This window comes from Apis mellifera, linkage group LG15 (genome assembly GCF_003254395.2).
Source record: "Apis mellifera strain DH4 linkage group LG15, Amel_HAv3.1, whole genome shotgun sequence".
In the NCBI taxonomy this organism is placed as follows: Eukaryota; Metazoa; Arthropoda; class Insecta; order Hymenoptera; family Apidae; genus Apis; species Apis mellifera.
In genome coordinates, this window is record NC_037652.1 from 1433369 (window position 1) to 1446471 (window position 13103).

The following is a 13103-nucleotide window of genomic DNA, read 5'->3' on the forward strand; positions in this document are numbered from 1 at the left end:
AAAGCTTAGTTTTCACAAAAGTTTTTTAAATTTGAACACTCACTCATAAATATATAAAATATTATAATAATGAGTATGAATTCTTCATCAGTAAAAATAAAAAAGCCAGTAATTATTTTTTATATGATAAAAATGATAATCCCCTAATTAATATTTATAAATAAACATTATTTTTCATCTTAAACAAAAATATATATATATATATATATATATATATTAATAAAATATAATTTCATTTTTGTTAATCATATTATATTCATGAGTGAGTGTAATAAAATTTTTTTTTGCAACAATGCATCTAATTCATTATTTTTGGAATAAATTCTAATTTGTAAGAAAAAAGCGGCATCTTATATAAATAAAAATATGCATTTTTGCAAAAATCAGGCAATAATTTCACCAATTATTTTTCTATCTTGAAGAATATATAATCTTATATGAAAATAAATAAATAATCTTATATAAAAATTTTATATGAAAAATTAATGAAACAGATGTCGCTTCTTTTGACATATAGCATATATGTACAATTTTTAATGTTGATCATGAGCATATTGCATGCGGAATATTTAAAATTGTGATATACTGACTGTTTATTTAACAAATATATGTGTTTATCACACACAGATATTTTCAGTTCACTTATTTATATCTATAAAATATCAAAAGAAATAAAATTATTCAATAATACTTTTTTACTCGTGATTTTAATATAAATAAGCCTCATAATAATAATATTTTTGATTTTGCAACAAAGAGTTTTTCATTTTTTCTGAAACAAAGAACTTTAACTTATTTTAAAAGCAACATAAAATAATCTAGAAATCTTTTTCAAGTCGTATACTTTTCCTAAATACACCTCACGACTCTTAAAACGAAACATTCGAAATTTTTTTCACATCAATGTGAAATATCCTCTTCATTATCAAGTCAATCCGTTTATCAATTTCTATGTGATTCTTCGAAAAATTATTCCTTTTCGAGATTTGCAACTCGAGAAATCGTTTCGATGAATCGCGATCATACGTAAATTTGGCGAAGAGTTTTCAAGTATCCCTTCGACGTGGACATACTTTTCTGAAACAATTCGGGAACTTTTATAGGTATTTTAGCACCAACAAAGCACGCTTCGCGTTCTGAACGTGAAAACCCATTTCGATCCGGCCGCGGATCGTGACATATTTGCATCTTATTCACTCGACATCAGTTGCACGCTGTCATCTGCCGATCTGTGAAGTCGTCGAACGTCTGATAATGAACGAATCGGCGTTGGATGCAACAACGAGAATGTGTGCGAGTGGCGATCTGAAAAATTGCAACAAAAATACAATGTTTTTGTCAACACGATGTTATTAAATTAATTCACCATAATATTATTATAAAATATTAATATAAATATTAATATAAAAATTAAATTTTATTTTGTAGTACCAAAAATTATTGATCAATTTTTATATTTTTTATTATCATTTTTATATTTTATATTAGAATTCAAAAATATTAGCTTTAAGTTTAAAAACTGAATTAATTCATTCTCAAAATTGAACATTTGAATTATTCTAATTAAATTTTATTCTCTCGAGAAAATTACAAGAAAATAAAGATCAAAAATCTATAAATAATTAAAAATGAAAATTAATTAAATGAAGATTTTTTTTAGATATTATAAAATATTGCATGATATTTTAGAATTAGTATATTAAAAATTAATTTTTTTTTAAGTTGTATATATATATTTTATTATTTTAATATATAAATAATATTAAAATTTGTATGCAATATAAATGCATTTTGCATCAATGTATTGCAAGCTGCATATTTTTAAACGTAATTTATTCTATTTTTATTTTAATAGCAAATCTTGTCGCTTATATTTTATATGATTAATAATTTTATAAATATATACGTTATAAATGAATTAATAATGTAATTTGTATATTGTAACAATTTTTAAAAAATAATAATTGTGTTATGATTATTTTCTTAAATTCAATGTAAAATATAAAATATAACTGTCTAAGATATTATATTTTATTTGTTAATACTTTCAAATTAATTCCTCTTTGTTCAAATGTTTCTTAAACATCAAAGTGTAGTAACCGATCAGGGTTACTGCCCCAGATAAAAAATATGATGTTTCACGTGCGTGCATATGAACGAACAGGATAAAAAATCGCGCAATGCGACAAGTTGAGGGGTGATTAGATCAGTCACGCGCATTTTCAGTGCTGGCGGTAAATCAACCAACATGAAAGAACAAAGAAAGTTGTTGACACTGACGATCATGTGTCACGCAGCATTGTCAAGAAGTTTTATTTTGTCTTAAATTGTTTTAATCTTTATATTTTTATTATATTTAACAATGTATATATTTTTATTTATATTTCATTATTATTGAATATCACAACTTGCGTCAGTACTTCATATTACATAATCATTAAAAAAATTGATAATAAATAAAATTCGTATTATGTTAGAAAAATTAATATAACAATATAATTATATGATTAAATGATATAATTAAAACTATTATACAATATTTATACTAATATAATTAATTCAAAATAGATGTCAATATGATTCAATTAAGTATTATATACAACATAATATCAAAAAATAATAAATATTGATACTAATGCAACAATAATACAACAGTATAGAGTTAATTGATATTATCTAACGTTACTATACTGGCACAATTTCAAATATAATTCAACGATCTGTGAACATTTCGTGCATCCTTTTCAGCAATTCAAATAACAAGTTATCAAGATCAGAATCAAACCGGAAATAACCTTCAACAAGAACCAAGTATCAGCTAAACAATCTAAATGAAATTCGGTAAATTAAAAAATCTAATTCCTTCATAATAATAATATAATAATAATAATCGATAATTTGGGTCAAATTTAAATTAACTGAAAGCAGATTGCATCATAAGGGAATGGAAATATTTTTCACCAGTTGAAGAGCCGATCGAAAGTCAAGACACGCCCACCATGCCACCAACCATTAATTTATGCGGGTTAAAAATAAGGTGAAATCGATCGCATCTATACTTCTGCAAGCGTGGCAAGCATCAAGGTCGCAAGATAAGTGTCGAATATATGAATTCGTTAATGTTCCAAAGAAGTCTATTCCCTGATTTCCATATTCATCCGCCATATTGCCCATGGAACTCTTAAGCCGCATTTCCAAGGATTCAAGAGTGTTCATACGTGGATTCGTGTGGGTATATTGATGTAATGAATCGAAAGATAAATGGAAATACAATTATTAAGTTATAAAAGTTGTTAAAATATAGCAGGATATAAAATATAAAAGTCATAGTAGTATAAATTAAAATTTTCAAAATTCGAAATGTAATCATATATATCTAAAGATTGAGAAAATTTAATTTCTTTTAAATTTATTGCTGTTGTTTGCATTTGCATTACCATAATTCTCATAGAGTTTGATTATAGAGTTGATTATAAGTTGTAACAAGATCGTAAATTAAAACATAAGCGATCAATACAGATACGCTCAAAGTTAAATCTTGAATATTGCAAATACCATTTATAAATTGGAATATTTGAAATTTTATACATAGTATTTTATATTAATATAATATCTATAAAATCTATAAAATCTTTTCTTTTGATTTAACGATAATACAAACTAAAAACGAAAAAGAAAATATCATTAAGAATAAACAAACGATGATATTTAAATTTACGAATAAGAACTGAAATATGATTATGAAAAAGATTACTAGGATTGATTATAAATAATGATAAATTAAATAAAAAATTTTAATCGATCAATACCGAACATTATTGATAGACTGATCAATTGTATATGTGTGTACATGTATATAAGACTTAAGGTACTTATATGAGAAGAGTTTTTATGTATATTCTCTCCGCGTTAAAAAAGATGCAGGTTCTATTTAAATGGATCTATATAGAGTGACCTTGGATATGGCCTTGATGCCTCCACCTATCGATCTTTCTTTATGAAATTCTAATGAGACACTCGATTTATTTCAATTTATAAGTGGCTTCGATTTTGTCCGTTCCGCTTAATTCATTTTCCGTGTCGCGTGTCATTTTGGGGATTAAAGCATGGCAATTCATGTGTAATATATAATCAACATATGCTTTTGCGTGAATTAAGATTTACGATATTTCCGCATGGAATGTATGATTCGATTATTTGCAAATTGTGGATGTTTATGGAAACTTATAAACATATCTATATTTATGTTTTCGTAAATGCAATATATATATTCTAAATAGTAATTTGTTTAATTTATTAAATATTACAAACAATATATAAGCTTCTATTTTTTATTAATATTTCTTTTTTACTGATATTTTGATATTTTAAAGATACTATACATTTTTAAAATAATAAAGTATTATTTTAGGAATATAATTATTATTAATAAAAAAAATAAAATAATAAATATCAAATAGGAATATCTATTCATAAAAATTGATTAAATATATAACCTATAATCAAATAACGTTACGTCAAATCTTCTTCTACTTTCATTCTATGACAGTAATCACACATGATTTTTTGCTATAGCTATTTATACAATACGGATAACAAATGGCGAAATCAAAACTAAAGTAATAGAACCAATAAAGTTCCATTAACGTCATGTGGCGAACACGATCAAATAATCTCTCTCTCTCTTTATATATGTATATATATATCGATTATATATAAGAAACTAATATTTATTAAAGCATTAGACCATCACTAAAGACAAGCATCAAGCTTATGTTACCATAAATGAATGTTATGTATCTGAAGCACGCAAACAATATCTACTAAAAGAGAAAGTCTATCAATTATATATATTAACTATACATATGTATATATACATATATGTAGCTAATATATAATGTACTTGATAACAGTCTACATAGAAATAAGAATTTTCATTTTGAATAAAGTCAAATGTAATATTTAGTCGTTTGAGCTCGCACCTCTAATATCCGTGGATGGCTCACTTTTGGACAGTTCGTGATCGTTGCTGCGACACGAAGTCGTCTTCGAAGGGCTTTTATAATGCGCCAACACGTCGCTCTTCCCAGATGTAGTTTGATTCTGATGGGGGAAATGAAAAGTCGTACTGTGAGGCCACGATGCTGGAGGTGGACTTCTGACCAAATGCTCATGCACTTGGGCTAAAGTTAAAGGGTCGGTGTCGCCCAATTCCTAAAAAGAATAAGCGTTTCAATCGTACAAAATAATGTAAAAGTTGTCTGTATATTATTGTGAAAATGAGAATTAATATTTTTACACTATTCTGCATGTTATTATATTATAACTTAAATCAAACTAATTTAGGCAAAATTTAAATTATAACATGAAATATATATATTTTGTTGTATTTGATGTGAAAAATGATGATTAATCTTTATAATTACTTTTTTATGTATAATCCTTCATACAATTTAAATTTAATCATAAATCTTATTAATATATTTTGTTTAAAAATATTTTTAAATATTATACAGTGTTCCATGAATTAATGATAAAATTATAAGAGTGAAAAATTAGGGTACAATAAATTGAGGTAATTAAAGTTATCACCCTCTTGAATAGAATATTTATGACTGCACTTGAGAAGGGATGAGAATAAGGTAGATAAAGTATCAGTTAAGTGTGTTTCGATCGATGACCATTAGTTTATCGATAAAAAGGGAATGTGTCTACCTTGGGGTGGAAAATTTTATGTTAATTGTAAATTGGAGATTATTGAACACTAGTATAGTAATACAAGAGGGAAAAATGAGATAGATATATATATCGCATTAATATACTGAAATAAAAGTCTATTCGAGTTAAATGTTGACAGGTTGCCTATTAACAGGCGCAGGTTAAATTAATGCTTGTTTACCAGACAAAATCTTCTTTTGTATATGGAAGGTGATTCTATTAGAAGCTATTTAAAATAAATCCATATGACATATAGAGTAATCTGTAATCTTAATCCACTTGTTGAAAATAGGATCATCTATAATTGGATTTATTAGCTTAATGTTTTGTTGTTTCACTAAATTTTTATTTATGCTGTAATAGTATTCAGTATATTATTAAACGTATACTATTCATAGTTTTTTATTTTAACGGAGGATTGATTTATTTTACTCTTTAATGTTATTTTTAATTTTTAATTTTTTTTTCTAATAATAATAACATTTATTAATAATCAAAATCTATATCTTTAGATATTTCATTGTATTTAAAAATTTCTATATTTATAACATACTATATATTTTATCATAGTGTCATAAAAATCAATAAATCTTATATATATAATCATAAAAAAAGAAAATGTATTTTCTTATAATTAGAGCAACGTAATTTCATTAGCTTTTACTTACTTTCCAATAAAATTTATTAAATAAGTTTCATGCTTTTAAACTTTTAGTTTCTTAATATTATTATTACTATCATAAATTTTATTAAGAGACAGCCCACGTATCTAGTTACCAATTTATATGACTTATATATAATTTGATATTTTATTAAAATTAATTTTTATTTGATCTTATGTTTGAAATTATTTATTTTTTGGCATATTTTTCATGTCTGTAAAATATAATAATATAATAATATAATATAATAATTAATATTATTTAATTATTTCTTTAAATCTTCTAAAATATTTTGCTAAAATTTGTTTAACAAAATTATAAAATTCTTATTAAATAATTTCGAGAATCTTTATAAATGATAATATCGTTTTTTCGTTATTTCAAAATATACAACTTTTATTAAGATATTTAAAATCTTAAAATAAAATATTTGTTATATTTTTATACGTTTATCACATTGGTTCTAATCCATTTCTCGATTAGATAACTACTTACTATTTAATTAAATTATTATCCATTTTTTATCTATTTTTGTATAATTAAGTATATATTTTATTAAGAAATAAAATTATCATTATCTCTAGAATACTGATAATATTTACGTAACTGATTAAATTTTATCATCGACCAGATACAGAATAAACTTATTTAATAATAAACTCATTTAATATATTTTTGTTTTATATAGTTCGATTCTGTCATTATCATAATCGAAATAATATGTCACTCACCGTTCTTATTGTTAGTGAGTTTGAGATACGTTGTTATTTGCATCATTTTGATCAATTTTTTCTCTTACATATAACTGTTGTTAAGCTTTAGTTTTCGAATTATTATACGCAAAATATTTTTGATACTATATATTCTATTATATTCTATACTATTATATTCTATCTCTATATGTATATTCGTGATAATATATGCGTGAGTAAGCGATTGTCACTTATCACTATTTATACATACATATAAAGATACCTGAACAGCCAATATGTACAATAATAGATGAGCTTATCGAAAAGCTGCTTCCTTATAGATTTGAATATTATTTCTTTTTAAAATTCTTTTTGTGAAATATATGTATTACACTATAGAAAATAAAGAAAATAATAAATGTAATTAAATGTAAGACTGATATCATTATTATTAAATTATTGTATAATTACTGAAATTATAATTTTGGTTATTCAAGAATTGTTTTATATTAAGCGTTTCATGCAACTTTGCTAATTAGAATATCTCGTTTATTTTTTGAAAATATTAAAAAATGTTTCAAATAAAAGTTTAATGATTGATGAGCAGAACATAATGTAATTAATTTTTTTTTTTTTTACATGAATGCGTAAGGGACCTGTAAAGGTCAATTTTAAAATATAAATAGTATGTGGGATATGATCCGCTTGAAACATTTAATTTTTATCTGAAACATTTTTTGATATTTGGACAAAAATAATTACATACATCATAATACTATTAAATGATACGCTCTATATTTTATTTTTATATTTTACGGATTCAAAGAATCCATGAAATCCTAAATTTACTATAGACAGATATATGACAGTAAATTTTGTATTATACAAAATATTATGATATTTTAATAAAATAGAATAATAATGATGTAAGAAAAAAAGATAGAATGAAAAAATATATAAATCTAAAATATAAAACTTTTGAAATAGATTTTAAAAAGCATTTTCAAAAATCAAAATAATAAAATAATAATTTTGTTTAATAAATTTCAATTTCATTGTAAATAAGAAAAATTATTTTTAATAATCGATTTATCATCTCTGTTTTCTTTTTTCTCTTGAATAACGAGTATTTAAGTTCACTTCTTTTGATGGCTGAAGCTTCTGGAATTCACCCAAAGCACAACAATGGACTATAGATAAAGTACACAAAGTTCCGTGTACACTAGACGCTACTATAGAAAGGCTTATTGTAACCCCGCCAGTTCAGGGTTAATGGAATGAACGTACCATCCCCTGTAATAGACAACTATTATAAATGATCAATAATAACTAATTCTACATCTGGAAAATTAATTCTTTTCGTTATCTTCTAGTAGTATTTTATTATATAAAAGTAGTATTTTTAGAATGAATCATGAATGCCATGTATCTAAATAATTCAATCAGAAAGTCTGATATTTGTTACAATTTTTTAATTTTTAATTTTACTGTAATTCTTCAGTTATAAATTTTTTTTTAAAGTTTTGAATCATTTATGTATATGTATCTAATTGGCAAATATATACACAATAAGTTTCTAAATTAGTATTGGTATTTGACTTTAAACATAATATCTAATTCAATTGTATAAATTTCTAGGGTAAAATCATTTTTGATCTTCTTAAAATAATAACTTGTAATTTTAAATTCAATTTAAAATTATAATAAAGTTATATATATAATATAATAAAAATATTTAAAATTATATAAAAATTATAATAAAGAGTTTTTATTGATTGAGTTTTATTTATGAATTTTATTTATTGATTGTGATTCACGAAAATAATATTTTGAAAATTGAATGACATTATAAAATTTCATTTTATAATTCATTATAAAATTTATATTTATTGTAAAGTAACGTGCAAATTATTTATTTCTGAAATATTTTTAAATTATATAATAATTTTTATTTCAACTATCTTTGAATTTTTATAATTGATCTATAGTAATACTATCACTGAACAATTATAGTGCTTCGGAAATAATGCTTATGTAACAACTAATACTACATTTGGCTTCTTCTTGATATAATCTATCTGAAAGGTATCTTGATATTAATCTGCGTATGTGATTATATAAGATTTCAAAATTTTATTATTTAAAATCCATCATATTATTATTTAATATTTTACTAGTGGTTATTCTATTATCTCTGAATTATAAAAATTAAGGTAAAATTTAAAAAATTTATTTTCATTCATAAAATGAAAAATTAAATGTTAATTGTACAATTGTAACTATCTTTAAGTAAGAAAATAAGTATTTAAATCTATTTGAATAGTATAAGTATTTTTTTAAGTATTTTTAATAATTATTTAATATATTATGTATCAAGACAATATAATGATGTCACAATTTTCTACTTTTATTTCTATTTTTTATTCTTATAATAATTTTTATTTGTATTTTATTAGTAATATTGTTAAATTATTCTTTAATATTAAAAGTATATTTAATACTATTATTAATAATATCAATAATTAAATCTTAATTCCAATTATATGCATATAATTCCTCTAAAAAAATGATGATCCAATGATATTGTCTCTGATTAAAAATATCTTTTCGAGTAACCTGATGTCCTTTGTCCAAAACAATCGCTATATCCTATTCTGAAAGACTGTTCGAAGGAAGAAAAGACGTATCACCCTTAACCAAGGCTCCTTTCCATCGCCCTCACCATCAAGTTCACGCTAGCATTAATAATGCAAACTGGCCGACCCGATCGATGCCTCCTTTCACGCTCTTATGGACCAAGACAAAGGCGAACGAACGCGAAAGGAGAAAGAATCGCTCACCTGAGACATCAGGATGGCGTCATCGGACTCGGACTCCTCCAACGATTCCACCAAACTTTCGCGGCTCGCCAATACCTGAAAAATATAAATTAATGATTTAATAATAATAACACGAGTGAAATATCGAATTTTTCGAAGGTGTAGGAAGTGAGTCATGGATTTATTTGAACGTGACGAAGTAATCGTGTTATCTGGATTCATTAAAAATTCACTGATAACGTTGTATGTATTTTACTGATAGAATATAGAAATTTGAATTTATGTTTTCACGCATAATTTATATTTTTTTTAAATTAATTTTTAATTTATTTCATAATGTAAAATATGAAATTTATTAAATTAATCGCTTTCCTTTAAAACGTATATTCACTTTTAATTATCATTGTATGTGAAAGTACATTTATAAAATATAGATACTTTGTTTATTATATAAAGGATATATACAAAGAAATTTAATATTGAATTTAATATTGAATTACAAAAAATTACATTATAAAAAAATGTATTTTTAGAAAAATTATTCTTAATTTATTAAAATGAAATGGTATGATTACATGAAAACAATAAACATAAACTAACAATAGTATGTATATATATATATATATATATATATATCATAGATTTTGACAAATTGAAAGTTTGAAATTTCTCAGAATATAATCTTTTCAGTAATGTCAGCTTATTCTATAAGTAATGTCATTTTAAAAATTTAAATGTAATTACAAAGTATTGTATATTATAAATAATTTATATTATTATAAATAAATTAAATTATCCCAACTCTAGTTCATAATGAAAAATTATATAATATAACTTTTGCTATTAAAAAGTGACAAATAATTTTTTTTTTTTTATAAATAATAATTGATATTAATGTATTTTCTCATATTTTTTTTTTAAATTTTAAAGAAATAGCATTTATTTTTTTACTATTAAATTTTTTAAGTTTAATTTTTTAAAAATCTTTATCTTATCACACAAATTCTATCTTTTTTTCTCTTTAAAAATGAAAAAAATATATATGAATAAATATCATTATTTTTTTATTTGAAATTTTATTACATTTTTAATAATAATAATGAGTAAGAAATAAATTCCAAATTTTCTATGTAAAAAAAATTTAAAGAAAAAACAGGAAACAATAATAATTCATATTTCATTTCAATTTGTTTCCATGAAAAACCATTTTTTCATATATGAGAATGAGCGTTCATTGTTCATACTGAAAAGAGCTTATCTGTTATCTACATTCGTTATATTTCCTATTAGTGGAAATGTGAGTACAACTGTTTGTTAGATTTATTGCATTTGAAGTATAGTATTAATAGTATTGATGGATGTCGAGTGGTGTAGAAAACTGGGACAGGATATAGGTATTTTTTTCTTTGGATAAAAATAGAAAAAAAAATCGTTCATGGAGATTGGATAGGTTAATGAGCTTTATCTTTAGATGAATCACTTTTAATAATATACTTTTCTATTTATTCTATTTTTTTGTCAAACATTAGTAAAAATTAAAAAAAAAAATATATATATATGATAAAATTTATAAAATATATAAAATATATGGAATATAAATTAAATGTTAAAAATATTAAAAGTATAAAATTTAAAATTAGATATTAGAAATATTGAAAAATCAGAAAATTCACTATTTTAATTCACTATTGGTAATAATTTAAAATAAGATCAAGTGAAAATTAAAAAAAAATTATATATAATAAAATTTGAAAATATTAAAATATTTAAAATATTTTAATTTTTGAAATATATTCCAGATTAATTCATTTCATTATAGATTTAAAATAACTAAAAAAGTATTTTGTTAAAAAACAAATTATACTTGCTAATTAATCACTTTTGCTAATGAATGAAGAGATTAAAAAAAGATTTTGGAAGAAAAATGTAATTTTTTTAAAAATATTGCAACTAGCATAATTTTAGATAATCTATCTTACATAAAAAGTAATAAATATTTATGTCATTTTTATGTTATTCAATTGTTTCTAACATAAAAAACAGATATATGTGTATAGTTGAATAAATGTATGTCTCATTTGAAGAAAATTATGAGTCATTATACCCGGTAAATATATTCTAGAAAGGAATGAATTACGTTATTGTAGTGTATAACGCTTAATGAAATAACGAAAGTTAATTGCAAACCATAAAATGAGCGAATTTTTTTTTCTGATTCTAGGAAAATCAATATCCATATCGTATATATAATTTTTTTTTATAATAAAAATTATTATCATTTGCAATATCAATGTTATAATTGTTTTAATTATTTTAAATTTTTAAATAATTTACAAATATAATATTGTTGTAAAATATATTACGTTTAAATAATTTATATATTATTTATAGATTGTTTAAAAATTTAATTATTTTCATTTTAATTAAATCATGAAAATCTTAGTTAAATTAGAAAATATTATTAATATTTTTTCTATCATTGTAATTGTTTCAATTCTTTCAAATCTTATTTTTTATTAAATATTTTCTAACAAATACTGTTGCAATTATTTTGATGAAGATTTGCAATTATTTTATTTGATGCAAAGAATCAAATATAGATTATTCAAAGTATTAGCCATTATTTAATTTTCAGTGAGTTATCAAACTATATATCACATGCAAACATAGAAAAAAGATTTCTGATAATAATGAATCATCATGAGTCATATTATTATCTTGTTAATTTTAGCTAATAATTAACTTAAATTGTAACATAACAATGTAATAAAAAATATTAATCAACTCTAATCAATCTCTGAATAAAATTTTTAATTAATTAAATATTAAAAAAAAAAATTATAAAAATTAAATATCACATATATGTATAACTTTTATAATATGTTTAATTCTAATCTGATTTTGTTAAAATCTTTTTATTATTCGAAAACAAAAAAAAAGATTTTTTATGTAAGATATTCAAATTATTACATTTAATTTTTCCATTATTCTAAAACAAAAAAAAAAAAAAATATTTTAAATATATTTAAATCCAAAAATTGTTAAAATTTTAATATACTAAACATTTAATTTTTATATAACATATTTAATTCTATATAATATTTAATTTTATCAAAGACTCTCTTTCAAAAGAAAGGGTCTTTCTTATCGATAAAATAAAAAAATCCTAAAGCATATCTTCAAGGATAAATCACGTATTTTTCTTCTACGTT

At 22.2% G+C, this 13103-nt stretch overlaps 1 protein-coding gene across 4 annotated transcripts in view; it reads right to left on the reverse strand.

Moving 5' to 3' along the window:
- Positions 1 to 773: 773 nt before the first annotated feature.
- The window catches only part of LOC409185, a 36578-nt gene continuing 24248 nt past the window's right edge, over positions 774 to 13103 (reverse strand). For all 4 annotated transcript variants that reach the window (XM_016916837.1, XM_026445517.1, XM_006557591.3 and 1 more), the window contains 3 exons: positions 9913 to 9987; positions 4983 to 5214; positions 774 to 1305 (listed from right to left, as the gene is read on the reverse strand). In XM_016916837.1, the coding sequence (XP_016772326.1) occupies positions 1190 to 1305; positions 4983 to 5214; positions 9913 to 9987 (423 nt within the window). In that variant the 3' untranslated portion in view covers positions 774 to 1189. The remainder of the gene's footprint in view (positions 1306 to 4982; positions 5215 to 9912; positions 9988 to 13103) is intronic.